We start from the raw sequence: 16,968 nt of genomic DNA, 5'->3' as shown, positions 1-16,968 counted from the left end.
TTTATAAAGGCACCAGCAACTCTCCAGAGAACAGGCAAGCCTGGACTGATGTCCTAAGTCCTAGTTTTTTCAGTCTTTGTATCATTAAATAAGTTGAACCGGTAAGGATAACAATAAAAGAAAAAATAGAGCACAACCAGCTTCCTCATAGCTTGGGGGAAAAAAAGCAAATAGGCTTATTAGTTCCTCTAAGAATTAGTATCTTTCAATCCCAACACACAATAAAACGAAAGAGCTGGAACAATCTCCTTTAGGAAGCTGGAAGAGACTGCCAGCAAGCTCACAGGCTGGACTGACAGGCCCGGAGTTCTCGGCCAGCAGGGCCACGCCCAGCTTTCTGTGAAACACTAGCGCAAGAGAGGAGATTTTAAACAAGATTCCTCTGCCCTTAAAACTAGACTATTTCTTTATCCCAAAATTAAGACCAGGTACGACCTTAAAGACTAAGACAGTGGTTTGGTGAGCCCCTGTGGCTAGGAGCACAGGCTTTGGGTCTAACAGACCTGCTCGGAGTCCAGTTCCAGGATGCAGGTACCACAAGCCTCTGGCAGCCTGCTCAACTCCTCCCATTCCCCATTTGAGAAATGAGGACTCAAACTCCCTCACCCGGTAATGGTAAGGATCAAAGCCTGAGAAGAGAGGTGACACTGCACCAGGGAGAGTCATTCTTACTGAATCCACTGTCCTCATTACAGTGGCGGTAGCGGAAGCGTCGTCTGCAGCTCTTAGTACAGCTTCAGCCCCCTTCTCACGCAGTGTCTTCCATCTGTAGCCACAGGTTTCCTACAACGTGCAAAAGAGCCACTCCAAAAGAACAATTCCAGGGGCACACTGTGAAGAATGTTACCTACCTGGAGAAGTCCTCTAGCCAATCCAGATGAACAACCTGAAAACAGACATCATTCTTTCCCTTCTATGCCCCAAAATATCTACCCAGTTCCCATGACCACAGAATGCAAGGATTAAATCTAGATTTACAGCTCATCAACCCCAACACCTCCAGCCTATGAAACTGGCCACCTCGCACCCTCACCATCATCTTTGACTCTATTCCGTCCCTCCTCAATCTGTAGCCCATACCCCTCAGTTATCAGATGCAATGTTATCACGAAGTTGGCTGAGAACAAAAAATGTCACATATGGAACACGTTTGCTTCTAGGAAACATTTAAGTGAAACTGAGGTCAGGAAAATGGCAAGCAGGAAGCAGCGGCCACAGCCACTCTTTGAATTCTGAGGCCAAGTGACCTTTATAAATGATCTGCTGTGTTATGCATCAATTTCAGCAATTTTTTATTAAGTACCTCCATGCATTTAACTTTATGGCAAAAACTGCACAAGACACATATTCTCAAATTATAAGTGACGAGGAAATCAGGTATCTTTACATGAAGAGCCATCTAAAACAATTTTTGTATCAAATATATAGTAATGGATTACACAGTCTATCAAATAAAATAAATATCCATGAGTCCATACTGATATGAACAGCTGAATAATAAATGTGGAAGAAGGTACAGCTCTTCCTTTTAGTAAAATTCCAAAGATTACATGTAGAAGAAATAACAGAGACAGAAAATCACCGCTTGGCAAACACTACAGTAGTAACTATCACAGACAAAAATCATGATAGATACAAAAACCAGTGGATGAAAGGATGGTGAGAAACAGGATATTTGCATAGTCTCAAAGTATCTTTCTATGAGGTATTCACTAATTATAACAGAAAAAATAGTAACTTCTGACGGAAAAACCAAAAAGACATATTGATTCACGTATTCCCTAAGGAGGACACACCTTACTTCCATGGTATTCTTGCCCAAAATGCATAATTTCAGTCTACACCTAAAATATCCGGCAAATGCATGTTGAGGGACCTCTACAAAGTAACCAGCCAGGCCAGCAGTACTCTTCTAAAGTGTCAGGGTCATGAAAGACAAGGAGAGACCAAGGAACTATCCCAGGCTGGAAGTGATTTGAGAAGATTCAACAACTAAATGCAATATGGGATTCTGGAAAGGAAAAAAAGGGCATTAGTGCCAGGACAACTGATGAAATTCAAACAAGGTCTGCAGATTAGTTAATAGTACTGTACCAAGGTTGACTTCCTGGTTTAGATCATTAAACTGAAGGTTGTGTAAGATGTTAACTTTAAGTGAAGCTAGGTGAAGTGTATATAGAAGAACTGTGCACAAATTTTGCAACTGTTTGGTAAGTCTAGAATTATTTCAAAATAAAAAGTTAAAAAACAAACAAACTTCATATCCCCAGAAATACTAGTCCCCATCCCTGGTGTGATACCTCACACTCCAGAGGAACCAACAGAATGGAAGAAGCTGAATAGGGAGAGGAGCCCCACACCAAGTCAGAGCGACAATTTGGAATATAATCTGTGCATAAACTGGGACACTCCTGTACACAACCTCTGCCACCAGAGGAGTCAAAGTTATATAAAGCATATGTGTATTTTCCCTTACAGTGCTAAAGGACACATAGCTATATACAGCGTATGCTACTGAGTGTCTAAACCCTTTCCGTGAATTTCAGGGCCTTGGGATCTTTCAGCTGATGCCCAGAGGTTTTCACTCTAATTTGGTACACATTCCTGAAGGCCTCATGTATTATCAGATTTCTAAATGTAGATGAGAGCTTTATGAAAACATAGGCTAAATACATCTCTGGAAATTCACATCTTGTGCTATTCTTGTGTAGCTCTGTCAGAGACAAGTAGAACAGCGGGAAATGTTTGTATTTAGCCACAACTGCCACAGGATGCCAAGAACCAAAAGTGACATCTTCCTCTGCCTCTTGGCGGGCCCTGTTTTCAGAGGCAGGCTGCAGCAAGAGTAAGTTGTGAACATGGCTGGTTGTCTCTTCTGCCACTCAGCCCTGGCTAGGTAGGAGTTGCCTGTTCGAGGAAGATGGCCAACTTGAAATTGCCTTACTCCATCCTGAAGCATAAGGCAGGAAAACGGGGAGGCTGCTGCAATGATGCTTGCCTTGAAACAAAATTCATGGCAGTTGATACACATATGAGTTTCTCCATCTCCATACCTTCCCCTGCACCTCTCAAATGGTTGGATCAACACAAAAGAAGAAATCCAAGTAAGGTGTGACAAATCACTTAAGTGATGAGATCAACTGAAAAATAGTAGTAATCAATTTAATAGATATGCTTCTATTCTGTTAAACCCTGTATGCTTGTATTTACTTAAAAAGCAATACATTCAATCTCAACAACATAGAAAAATGTACATGTCTCTAAGATAAGCTAATCTTCAGACAAGCTGGCACCCTATGTCATAGCGCCGGGTCCATTACATGGTACTGATTATCAATCAAACAGTTCATTCACAGGGTCTATTAATTTCTCTTTCATTAGCATAGATGAAAAACATCTGAGCTAATCATTCAACTACGTTAAGGTAAGCAAAATCTGATAGGATATACTTTGCTTTCACACAATTATAGTACTTCAAAATAGGGTTTAAGCCAAACCCTACTTTACCGTTTATTTCTATCACAAACTGGTCATCCATTTCCATGTAAAGTCTGAACTTAGAGCTGAACTTTGGTATGTTCTGATCTGCTAGTATTTTTATAGGGTTAAAGTTGTAACAGTTTTAAATGCCAAGTTCAGCCTTTCACCATGAGTCCTCTCTTCTTCCCTGGCCTCTGTTTCACAAACTGACATAAATTTTAGCTCCATTTCATACAAGCCTCTTCTAGCCTTTGGCTCAGCCACAATTTCTAAACTTAGCTTCTGGAGTTTGAGTGTAGACATTCCTCAACCATCAAGCTGCAGTATGATGTTTCACCAGCAGGTGCTGTATCTTTTTTCTTTTTTTCTTTTTTTGAGACAGGGTCTCGCTCTGCCACCCAGGCTGAAGTACAGTGATGTGATCACGGCTCACTGCAGCCTCAACTTCCTGTGTCCAAGCGATTCTCCTGCCTCAGCCTCCCAAGTAGCTGGAACTATAGGCGTGCACCACCATGCCTACCTCGTTTTTGTATTTTTAGTAGAGATGGGATTTTGCCATGTTGCCCAGACTGATCTCGAACTCCTGAGCTCAAGCCATCCTCCCACCTCAGACTCCCAAAGTGCTGGGATAACAGCAGTGAGCCACCGCACCTGCCCAGGTGCTGTATCTTAATACAAGGAATGCTCTCAAAATTCCTGGAACTTGAGGCTTCTGGTTACACACTATCATCTGTCGAACACCTGAAGGATACATACAGTGTGTGTCAAACATCTCATGAAGGAAATGTCAAGAAGATGACATATACTGTATGTAGCTTTCAGGTGTTCATACAGGTGTTTTACATTTTACAATGTAAAAACTGGGAGGACTCCTCAAAACTCGTAAAGCTCAAGCCCCTACCACACAAATGAGGAAGAGCAGGGGCCCAGAAAGATTTCTTTTGTTTGTTTGTTTGTTTTTCCCAAAACGGAGTCTTGCTCTGTCGCCCAGGCTGGAGTGCAGCGGCGCGATCTGTGCTCACTGCAACCTCTCTCTGCCTCTTGGGTTCAGCAATTCTCCTGCCTCAGCCTCACAAGTAACTGGGATTACGGTCACACGCCACCACGCCCGGCCAATTTTTGTATTCTTAGTAGAGATGAGGTTTCACCACGTTGGCCAGGCTGGTTTCAAACTCTTGACCTCATGATCTACCCGCCTCGGCCTCCCAGAGTGCTGGGATTACAGGCGTAAACACACTGTGCCTAGCCCAAGACTTTGTTTTAAATAAACTATAAAAGCAAGTTAAAGACAAAAGGTGATCTGAACGAAGTGCCCACACTAAAAGGTCCTGGATCAAGGAAATCTGCTGGGAGGACACACCACAGGAAATTATTTTTCTAGTTTTTAGGCCACCACCACCAAAGAGAGAAAAACAATAAATAAAAAATGCAATACACAGAAATCTACATGAAAAAATGTATAAATACTAGAAGTTAGTACTGGTGCTTTTGGAATTAAAAACCCTAAAAGCCTGAAGCAAGCTGTAAGATTGAATGGACTATTATTACTTCTCCATGCTCCTTTCCCAAAAATCAGGATCACCAGGATCATCACTAGGGATGCACAGAACTGAATCGTGCTTGCTGTCACTCCCAAAGTACCCAGAGACAGGGGCTGCGAGCCATGGCCTGTAGACCTCCAAGCCAGCAGGTAGATTGGGGAAAAAAAAAAATAGGTTTCAGTTCAGATGCAGAGCTCGGTACAGGCCCCCAAGAAAATTATTTTAAATGGGAAATCACAGATAAAAATTGAAAATGAGTTTCTTGAAATCACAGCACCCCACCAAATGATCTACAAATGTTTGTGATATAGTACACATGTCCATTTCTCTGGGGAGAGGGTCCCCATGACCTTGGAAAAGGTTAACAGCCTCAATGCCAGAAACAGAAAAAACTGAGAGCAGGTCACAGTAATGGACTATGAATTGGGAAGTGATGTAATAATCCTCTCTCTCTCCCTGAGTGACAATGCACTGACAAGGTGACCTACTAAAAGGAGCAAAGGCCTAACATCTGATCCTGGAAAAGCATGGGAAAGATAGACGGTTTGGTACTGAGATAAGAAAATATGATACTCTTATAAAACAATAGCAATGAAATGTTTACATTTGTGTTCACTCCAATTTATTACTTAAGACTTTTAGAAGAGATGAAAAACAAGTAGACTCAAAAGACAATTTTTTAAAAAGATAACTTTTGCTTAAGTCTGTTTTCCTTTGTCATGAACCCTCATTCAAAAGCTCTTAGCCCACAGCCTATTCCTGCCTAATTGTCACAGCAGTGCACCTCATTCCAGGCCTCCTACAGCTCCTATTCCAACAGGAACTTACTTTAAATCATTAAGAAATGTTCTACAAAAACTCATTATTGGCCAGGCGCAGTGGCTCATGCCCGTAATCCCAGCACTTTGGAAGGCTAAGGTGGGCAGATCACCAGAGATCAGGAGTTCAAGACCAGCCTGGCCAACATGGTGAAGCCCCGTCTCTACAAAAAATACAAAATATTAGCTGGGCGTGGTGGCGGGCACCTGTTACCCCAGCTACTCAAGAGGCTGAGGCAGGAGAATCGCTTGAACCCAGGAGGCAGAGGTTGCAGTGAGCTGAGATCGCGCCACCACACTCCAGCCTAGGTGATAGAGCAAGACTCCATCTCAAAAACAAAACAAAACACACACACACACAAAAGCTCATTATTACGTATTTTCAGTATGTAATGATCCCTTCAGCTGAATAGTTTTACCCATGTTAAATGACCGTTACATTTTCTTCTTCTGAAAAAAAAATCACATCTGAACTGCCCACGGGTCAGCTTAATGGCACTTACTACAGGTAAAGGCTGCACTTCTCACACTGCAGCGTGAGACAATCCGAGGTCTTAGGAGAAAGTAGGGTTGTTTTCCTGCAATATCCATCTCACTTGATGGTAAGTCACTTAACATGGTTTTAAAAATAGCAAACATTATCATTTGCATGAATTTTTAAGATTTAAAAACACGAGTCCAAAAACCAGTAACAAAAACATGAATCTTGGAAGCAATTTTTTTTTTTAGACAGGATCTTGCTCTGTTGCCCAAGCTGGAATGCAGTGGTGTGACCATAGCTCACTGCAGCCTTTACCTCTAAGGCTCAAGCCAACCTCCCACTTCAGCCTCCCAAGTAGCTGAGACTACAGGTGCATGCCACCACACCTGGCTAATTTTTTGTAGAGATGGGTTGCCCAGGCTTGACAGCAACTTTGAGCTTGTGATGAGTCACTATGGGTTTAGCCCCTAGACTTGCAGGAATGTTATCTTTGGCCACCAGTTTTGCTTTAGTAGAAAACACTAAGAAATACTAACTTAAGATACTGTACGGACAGAAGGAGAAGTGATTTAAAACAAAACAAAACCAAATAACATGGCCTGAGGGTCAAACGCAAAATGGAAATAGCATAAACAGAGCATTTCTACAATGAGCACTGTGTGCTAGGCACAGTACTAACGGCCTCACCACGGATCAACTCACTTTGTTCCCTCAGCAACCCTGGGAATCAGGCACTCCACTAGCCCCCTTTACAGATACGGGAAGGAAGGCACAGAGACCGGCCCAAAATGGCACAGTTCTAAGTGGTGCTGCAGGGATTTCAGCCCTAGCAGGCTGGCTCCAGAGCCCACCCTCTCAGTTACCACACTGCACTTGCTGAGGGAGCTTCACCCTACCATTTCCACAGTTTCCCAGAGGAAAATGACTCCTAACAACAACTAGCCTGGCAGCAGGCTAGTTGCTTTGATAAACAATCCAACTTGGGCTGACAATGGTCACAGGAAAAAACAGGTCTTCATATTTTTATCTTACAGATTGGGAAACAAACTCAGAAGTAAAGCAACTAATTCCAAATTATATTTAATTTCAAATTATATGTAAACAGCAAATGAGCTATAGAATGCAGGTTTTTGTCTTACTACAAAGTACGTGCTCTTTCCACGCCGCCACAGCGTCTCTCACTTGGACAGTGGATGCAGCTGTTTCAACTCTTCCTAACCATACTCAGTCAGGACTGCCCAGTCCAGGGGCCAGGGTTCCTTCCCTCCCATCACTCAAATGCTCCTTCCTGTGAAGTCCCCCAGCTAACACAGAGAACTGACTCCACCCCATCATGCGTATTTCATTTGCAACATGCAATGCCAAGGATCTCAACTCAGCTCCTTACTCCAAATCCGCATGATTTTATAACCTGAATCTTAGGTTTACATTTTTTCAGTGTTTGTTCCCCTGTATTTGTATCCTTAATAAATCAAGTATCTCTAAACCTGGTATTTTATTTGTAGGTTCTTAAAAAGAAGGGATATGTGTTAAATGCCAGTGACCAAAAAATGCTCTAAAATACCTTCTCCTCACCACAGCATGCAGTTATACCCAGGAAGGGATCTGGAATTAGCTAAGGAGAAGACATTCGGAGAAAATGACGAAAGTCACTCACAACCAGTGTCGGTAGGCCTCAGGCTTCCAATCATTAGGCGGGAAGGACTGTAATTTTCTCAATCATACGTATCTGAGGTGCTTTGTTCTGTATACAAATACAAAGCAGGGGTTTCTCAGCCTCAGCACTTCTAACATTTGGGGCTGGAAAATGCCTTGTTGAGGGGGCTGTCCTATATGTAGAATTGTAGCAGCAACTCTAACCTAGATGCCAGTGGCACCCCACACTCCCAATTCAACAATAAAAAAATGTCTCCAGGCCGAGTGAGGTGGTTCACGCCTGTAATCCCAGCACTGTGGGAGGACAAGGCAGGCGGATCACTTGACTCCAGGAGTTTGAGACCAGCCTTACCAACATGGCGAAACCTCATCTCTACAAAAAATACAAAAAATTAGCCAGGCGTGGTGGCACATGCCTGTAATCCCAGCTACTGGGGAGGCTGAGGTGGGAGGATCGCTTGAGCCTGGAGGTCAAGGCTGCAGTAAGCCATCATCATGCCACTACACTCCAGCCTGGGTGACAGCGAGACCCTGTGTCACAAAAGGAAAAAAAAGTCCGATATAAAATAAAAGAACTTATATATATGACCAGACACATTTTGCTCTCCTCAGTTTCATACTTTTGACAGAAAAGTAACCAGTTTGATTTCTAAATCCTGATACTTTTTTCAAATATTCAGATTGACTTAATTGTGGAAAAAATATCAACTGTGCAGACATTTGATTACCTGGTTAATTTCACATTTGAATGTTCCATGTTTGATAGTGGTTAACTAAATTTTTCAATAAAGAGGAATAATTTCTTTAAAAAGATTAGTGCTCTAAGAATGCTGTTGTTTTTAAAAAGGATATTTGTACTCATTACGTTATAAATGACACAAATTGTTCTTATTAGTCATGTAGGAATTCTACTACTCTTGAGAAAACTTCTCAATTAAGAGTTTACTTTTAGAATGTTCTCTAATTCCTGAGATGTTTACAATGACACCGTTTACTACACAGAAGGTGGTATAATATAATCCCCTTAGCGTCTCAGCATCTAAGGCAGTTTATTTCAGGCGGTTACGAAGAGACCTGGCTCTTAAACAAATTGACAAAAAATGGCTCCATCTATATGAAGAGAGTATTTTAGTGACTCACAACCACTGAAAATCTCATCAAATTTTGAAGCAAAGCTGCACTACTTAGTTAATACTGAAGTAAACAGACCAGTGAATACAATGAAACATCCAAAGCTCATTCACACCAAGCTGGTTATCAGAAGACCTGCCATCATCCTAGACCATCCAACTTGCCAAGAGAAGAGAGACCTCTCAGAGCAGGCTACCAGCATTTGCAAACTAGAGGCACATTAGTGAAAAGAGCCAGCTTGTAGTTCATTGTCCAGCAAGAGAAAATGGCAAATACTTAGACCTACCAAAGTCAGCTTCATCTTTAGTCATGAAAGATATACCATTGAGAACTAAGAATAAAAGTATAACCCTTCCAGGTCATGAAGAGCTAAACTGACCTTAGACTGAGGGACCGTAGGTGCACACTATATGAAGAAGCAAAGTTTTGATTTGGCTTCATCAATAGTTTTTGAATTAAGCCAACTTGAAATAAAAGCTATATACATACTGTACAAACATTCCTAATGACTTCCTGAAGTTTAAGGTTTAGAAAAACAAAGGGATTGATTTCTACTTGAAGACAGCAGTCGTGTATAATTTTTGATGTATGTGAAGTGTTCGGTGGAGGAGGAGATGTAACTGAGTGTAAAATTTTATGCAGTAAGCATGCTACAAAGTGAAAATAATAAGTGGAAAACAGTATCACCTGTAGCAATGAAATGAAGTTACCACTTCTTGCAAATAAAACATAGCAAGGATAGATCATTTAAGGAACAAGCAAATCAAACCTAATTCAGGCTGTCACACTGCCCAAAAAGGAAAGCGAGCAAATAGTTCACTTGCCCACTTGTCGTATCTCAAGAAGAGCAGCCCAGGAGCTGACTCTTCAGTGACTTAGACTGTGCGGAGTCAGGAGAAGGAGCCATGCCACCTCTCAGTCCTGGCGGGGACTGTGGCACTGGCCCTGTTCCTTCTGACTGCTGATCAACTGCAAATGAAAGACAACAGTGGCCACACCACCAAAATACAGAAAGGTGTCATCACAGGTAATTCAAATACTTGGAGCCTTATAGAGATTTCTATGAGAAACTTTTACTGAGAACAAATTAAAATTAATACACAGTACACTTTGAAAAACATAAATGTTATAATTTGCTAAATTGTCAATATTTTATACTTATCTAGAAAAAAATTAACATTCATTTTCTTGAAAAGTTTATACACAGAGTAACTTTTTGCATCAGATATGCTTTATGGCTTTTAAAATTTCATTGTGATCTTTTGTTTACAAAAAAACTTAGTGATTTCAATAACTCAGGAACAACTGCTTGTATTAACACTGGACAGTGACGAAATCAGATATATATATGTAACCGTATTTCACTGATATTTCTGTAAAAACAGAAACAATGAAATGTATTTTATATTTTCAATTTAAAAAGCAAAATGTTTAAGTATTCTTAGTAAGACATCAAATGGAATATTTATGGACTCAAGTCCTCTTTCCTCCCCACTCTGCGAAATACATACGTAAACAGTAAACAGCTGCTCACCTGGATGACTTTATAGAAGTAGGCGTACTGCCGAGCTGTGTTTTTATACTGGCTGAAGACATCGTGTATAGCTTGTGTGGACTGAAGATACCGAACTTCATCTTCTTCAAAGTAGAGAGGTGTGTCATATTCACTAGGGAGAGTCTGAATGTAGGGCTGCCAGAAGGAGTTAGGGTTGGCTCGCTCACACAGCAAATGAAAGGCCAGTGCGATGTTTCCCATGGCTTGAAGGATTCGGTCTTGAGAATATAAGGGCCCTGAATTAACCCAGAAGTTAATAGCGTAAGTTCCACAAACTTCTTAAAAACTTCATTTAAATATACATTTACAAATTACAGGAAAACTAAAAGGTCTTGTAACATTGAAAGTCAGGTACAGGATGGGCGTGGTGGCTCACACCTGTAATCCTAGCACTTTGGGAGGTCAAGGTGGGAGGGCTGCTTGAGCTCAGGAGTTTGAGACCAGCCTGGGCAATACAGTGAAACCCCGTCTCTACAAAGAAAAACAAAATACATATATATATATATATTAGCCAGGTGTAGTGGCGCACACCTGTGGGAGAATCATTTGAGCCTGGGAGATCAAGGCTGTAGTGAGCTATGATGGTGCCACTGTACTCCAGCCTAGGTGACAAAGCGAGACCCTATCTCAAAAAAATATATATATAATAATAATAGTAACAATAAAGGTCATGTGCATCTTTTTTATAACATTAAATGAAAAACACTTAATGCATATTTGAGGGACTATTTCACCAGTCGAGAAAAACCAAGTATGATCCTTAGTGCCACAAAATGGAATTTTATATACTGTCATTTGTATTTTGCCTTGAACAGTCAGAAATTATTCTCACCCAACACTGAATTTTTAGCAGATTCAACAGTCATTAGTAATTTTCGTGGAACCCATAAAAACAATTCTTCTGCCTAGGGAAAAAAATAATAGGAGAATCATCAAAACATGGTACAGTCTTCAATCCAACTATACCTACGGTCAGAAATCCAATCACACATGAAGTACAACTTAAGGCTGCATATCAGCACTTCAAATAAATATTCAAATATATTTTTTAATGTAACCATTTATCTTATAGTTAAATGAGTAGAAGGATAGCTTAAAATCCTGTTTCCAATAGAAAAACTAAAAACTACATATGCTGACGAGCAAATAATCAAAGAAGGGACTTTGAACTTTAACTTGAAGCAAATACAACACTTGGAGTAGAGCACAAAGGTGTTTATTTTATTCTTTGTTGTACTTCTAAGTTCTAAAACCAGACCAAAACAAAATTTCTGCCTCCAACAAAAACCCTAATCTGTCGACATGAATTACTACTACTGAGTTTTAAAGCCAGAGTACCATTCCTTCCTCTACATACTTATCTTTAAAGCACAACAGTTACTAGTGAAATCACATGCCCAGAAGACACACTGGTTTACAAATTTGTTTCCCAAAGCTTTTTCTCATTTCTTGGCAACACAGGATGCTTCCTTTTGCTGTGTCCTGTGTATCTACACCGCATAGAACGGGCACATGGTGCTCCAACATGTGAGAAGACAGCAAGTGGGCAGCTGTCTGCAAACCAAGAATGCCCTCACCTAGACAGACCATGCCAGCACCTTGAGATCTTGGACATCCAGCCTCCAAATTGTGAGAAATAAATGTCTGTTGTTTAAGACCTCCTCCCCAACCCTCGCCTCCCCACAAAAGCACATAGTGAGGAAAGTCCACAGCTCAGATCTTCTGGGCAACATCCACACAAATGCTGCCTTGAATCTGATACAAGAGAAGAACATGTGGCACCTTGCCTTCACCAATGTCAACTATTAAGTTATCTGTCTTGTCTCTTACTATACAGATTATAGGCATCATGAAGAAAGAGACTGTTTTTTTTTGGAAGCAAGATACTACCAGTCACACAGCAGACATTTAACAGGTATCTAATATACCAGCATGTGATTTACCAATCTATCAATGAAAGGTTAACTACAACTTAGCCAAAAATGTTGCTGGAGGTTTGAGGGGGCCAAATAACACCCTTTCCTCCACCCAAGTTCTGAAGCAACTGAGAGAGAGAGAGAATACAACAGATGGTCACCCAAAATATCACCTCCTGAATCCCAGAATTAGACAGACTCCCCCACCTAGTTACAGGCAGAGCCGGATCCCCACCACCCTCCCCATGTGTGGCCTGCCCCTGCAAAGCTTCCAGGGCGGAGAGCAGAGTGGAATGAATGCATACGGGCAACCAGCTCCCATCGAGAAAAAGGCCAAGTCCAGTTCCTTCTCCCAAACAGATGAAGGAGCGCCTCCTCTTACAAGAGGCATGAGTGAGGGGTGAGGAAAGGCCAGGCATGGCCAGTGACTGCTGCTCCCTTCATGTGGAAAGAAGAACCAAGAACAAAGAGGGGAGAAAAAGCCCTTCTCCCTTAGCAGGTGGCTGTTTCTCTCTTCTCTCCCTATTGCCACTGGTGTTGCCATTTCAGTGAGCTCCTAGTACCTTCAACCTCACAGGTATCCATTCCAGACACTGGTAGGCATCCCCACACCACCAGTCCTCCACCCACTCACCTCCAGTAAGTCACAAAATAAAAAACCATGAGTCCACCTCCTTGTCTTTAGGTAAATCTCAAAATCCTGTGAGGCATGTTCTATGGCCTCCTAACAGAGGCTCAGAAATGTGAACTGACTTGTCCCAGTCACTGGTTAGCAGCTTGGCTTCCCAGAGGGATAAGGTGGGAGGAGTTGCTTAGAACATGAGCCTGAGGTCCTCCAGGCTGCCTATCTGCCCACAGGCTCAGAACCAGAACTTCCCCACCACATGTCTACCTCCTCACCCTGCACCCTCTGCAGCACAACAGTTCAAACACACATAGACCCCCTCAGACCAACATTTTATAAACTCACCTTGATATCTCTTGTTGCTCTCAAACCAAAGCCCTCTTCTTTGAAGTTAACCATTTCAAAACCCTCGACAGAAGCCCCATTTTCAGAGGCCCATTTCATTAGATCAGGAAAGTAATCTTCTCTTTTTCCATCAAAAGTAACGGACAGACCTATATTAATCCACGTTTTAGAAAACAAGAGCTACTTTTAGGACACATATCATTCACACGTCTCTCAGAAAATAAAAACAGGCCATAACTAACACTGGAAATAGTCTTAACACACCAATCGTGAAATCAAAGCTAATCACATGGTCACAGTACATACCTTAACTGATGACAGGGAAGAAGAATTAAAATCCTAAACTCCCTGTCAGTTACAGTGAAATATATACTGACACTAGGTAATATAAATATTGACTGTTAGGTACTAATAGGTAATATGATGGCAAAGTGGAGACAGCTTCTATTACCATTACTATGATTTATAGAGCAGTTTTCTCCTTAAAAGTACAACATGCCATCTCTCATATTCACATGTGCTTTAACAAAATTTCCATTAAAACAAAAATGAGTAATTCACATTATGTGCACAAGGAGACATGGGAAAGGATGAACCCTACAGTCCTGATTCTAAGAACACAAAACTGCAGAGCTGTAAGCCAGAAGGCTGTAATTTAAATGAGCTAGAGCTATGTGTATCAATGTAAGTATAACACTAAATGTACCACAGTGGTTTTTTAAAAATCACGTAGCATGACACCATTTATGTAAATTTTTCAAACAGCAATTACAACCATATATTTTTATGGGGTTTTTATGAAATAGAAAACATTCGCAGTGAAGATGAACACCCCGCAAGCAGGGAGGGAACGGAAGGGGATGGAAATGGGAGGCTTTGGCTGTATCTGGGATGTTTTCTTAAAAACAAATACAAAAACAAAACCAAAGGCCGAGGAAGGGAAAGGAAAGCTGACCAGTGGGTGAGAATAAAAGAAAGGACAATGTGAATACTACTTTGACACATGCTCAGCTGGGGTAGCAGATTCCCGGGCATCTGTTACATTAATTTCTGAACTTCTCAGCATGTCTGACATAGTTAAAAAGATGAAAAGACATGCACAGAAAAAACCATTCCGTTTGGATGAATAAAAGGAGAGGAAGAGGAACTTTACTATGAGGAAGCTGGGTGTGGCACATAGCTCAGGCGCCTGTGGCCATCTTACCACAGCATAATTAACAGTCAACCTGATATGTGAAGAGGGCATGCTGGATATGCAAAGATACCTGCTGAATGGTGAAAACGACCAGAATGAGGACTATTCGAAGACGGAACTTACTATTCACTCCCTGAGAACTCGCATAATGCTCTGCCCTCAGTGTCAGGTGCAGTAAACCGTGTCTACGCAGAAGAGAAACTAAGGCTCTACCCACTTGGTGACAAAGGATTAGCACCGACTCCTATTTAGTGCAAATAAACCCATTATGAAGGAACCTGTTTGAACACGCCCATTATGAACTCACCACTTTGGAGTTTGAGACCATCTAAGCTGAAGACTACATGTTTAGAGGTGTGTATGGAAGAGCAATGAAACCACTACTTAAGACAGCAAATAAAAAACAAACTCTCTCCTGATGCCCTTCATGACAATAAAAAAGCGAGTCTCAGAAGATGGCCCCACATTCCAATGCGTGCTCCTCAGGATGTTTTCCGCTTCTACCTCCCATGTGGTCCTGCATAATAATCTTTACTTTCTGTGCTTTACAGAACAAAAACAATAGGTATACTGAACGAGCTTTTTCAAACTCACACTTAGCCCCACGCCAGCCTGGATGAGAATCATTACAATGGCAACTGCATACGTCCTGTGAAAACACAGCTTAAGGAATATGACCACACCTCTTATTTAACTGAGATGTGTGTGAATTCATCATACACCTTGCTAATGCATTAACCAATCAGCATTTATTTGTGTGTTGACCATATACACTATATGCACTGCCCTGAAACTCAAAAGGAAATAACAGTATAAAAACCAGATTTAAATACTTTAAAAAACATAAGTAAATAAATAAAATTGTGTCATTTTAGCCCCCAGATATATTTTATTCTCCTAAAGCTCAACATTCTCATCCTTTCCGAAGCAGGTAATAGCATCTCTGAAAGGGGAGAAATCTCGCTAACTGCCCTCTCTTCCGGTCTGCTTTCCACTATAAGACCTTTCAGAATGACACCAGTGATGCTGAGACCTTCACTACTCGTCAGCCCTCTGACCTAATCAAGTTTCTACATGACATTATTGAAACACAGTTATCATTCTAGCAATTTTACCTTTCTGCTTTTTCCGTATTTTCTCAACTAGAGTCCGGATCTGCACATACTCTTCCCACTCTTTTCCTGGGCCAGGCGCAGGACTGCTGCATTCTGTAACATAAGAGGCATGGTACTGAAACACTTCCCTCTTTCAACTTAACCTACTAGTCTGCAGAAGAAAGGATTTGGACTTTGTTGTTGCTGTTTGGAGTTGGTTTATTTTTAAAAGACAGACATATGACAGCCACGATAATGAACGTGAGGAGTACAAGGCAGCTACACTTCTCAAAGCAGACAAATCCTGGGGATTCATAAAAACATCCCCCACTGAACGTACCCAAGAGAGAGCACGGAGCAGGCACCTAGCTCACAGCCACCTTATTCTCAGTTAACTCTTTTTAGAATATACTTACTAACAGGAAAACCTATGATAAAAAGCTAAGCTAAAATGCAAACTATCCCCTCAAAACTCTTCTATATGGCAAAAAGAAGTTAATAGTAAAAGTCAACCTTTCTTTTTAGTTAAACCCCATAACACTGATTCCCTAAGGGAACCAGTGAAATTGGACATAAGGACAATTAGTCGACAAACATTTCACATCCATGTGTACGGCACTATATTCAGCAGTCTGGGGGAGTTGCAAAATGAGATGGCATAGTCACTGCTAAAAAAGAAGCTAAGATTCCACTGTGGGGCCAGAACCAAAAGACCAACACCCGAGACTGAGGTGTGAGTTTGGAAGGCTGCACACTGGGCACCCCGCCTACTGGCAGCTCTTTCTTTTCACACAACTGCATTGGTTCAGACAGCCCCTTCTCACACTCCTGCTTAACCTCTGGGGCCTCTTTGCTCTCTATTAAAAGAGCATATGTGGCCAATAACTAACAATAACTAGATATGCGCTGAGTCTTAACTATGAAGGGTAGCCAGTCTTACTTTATTCTCCAACAACAAGCACTGACTGAGGCCTGGAACAGGCCTCAGAGGTGAAGCAGCAGAGAGCCTATCCTCAAGCTGCCAGAGGCAGGGGAGCTTGGCGACGAATGCTAAGGACAGCCACACTCCACTGGCCCATAGGATCCAGGGGAGCACTCGGGAGGGACCTGACTCCAACTCGCCTGCGGCCT

The 16,968-nt window shown here is 41.6% G+C and overlaps 2 protein-coding genes across 2 annotated transcripts in view; one reads left to right on the top strand and one right to left on the bottom strand.

Annotated features, from left to right (window-relative positions):
* The window catches only part of SETD3 (SET domain containing 3, actin histidine methyltransferase), a 363,397-nt gene that overhangs the window by 52,103 nt on the left and 294,326 nt on the right, over positions 1 to 16,968 (bottom strand). Inside the window, exons 4-7 of the mRNA XM_050796716.1 lie at positions 15,859 to 15,951; positions 13,549 to 13,697; positions 11,495 to 11,567; positions 10,642 to 10,898 (exon numbers count right to left, since the gene is read on the bottom strand). Of these exons, the coding sequence (XP_050652673.1) occupies positions 10,642 to 10,898; positions 11,495 to 11,567; positions 13,549 to 13,697; positions 15,859 to 15,951 (572 nt within the window). The remainder of the gene's footprint in view (positions 1 to 10,641; positions 10,899 to 11,494; positions 11,568 to 13,548; positions 13,698 to 15,858; positions 15,952 to 16,968) is intronic.
* LOC126958426 (cholesterol 24-hydroxylase) overlaps positions 1 to 16,968 on the top strand; it is a 515,386-nt gene that overhangs the window by 229,878 nt on the left and 268,540 nt on the right. The window lies entirely within an intron of this gene.

The sequence above is a fragment of the Macaca thibetana genome, chromosome 7 (genome assembly GCF_024542745.1).
Source record: "Macaca thibetana thibetana isolate TM-01 chromosome 7, ASM2454274v1, whole genome shotgun sequence".
Lineage (NCBI taxonomy): Eukaryota > Metazoa > Chordata > Mammalia > Primates > Cercopithecidae > Macaca > Macaca thibetana.
This window is presented reverse-complemented; position numbering and strand designations above follow the sequence as displayed.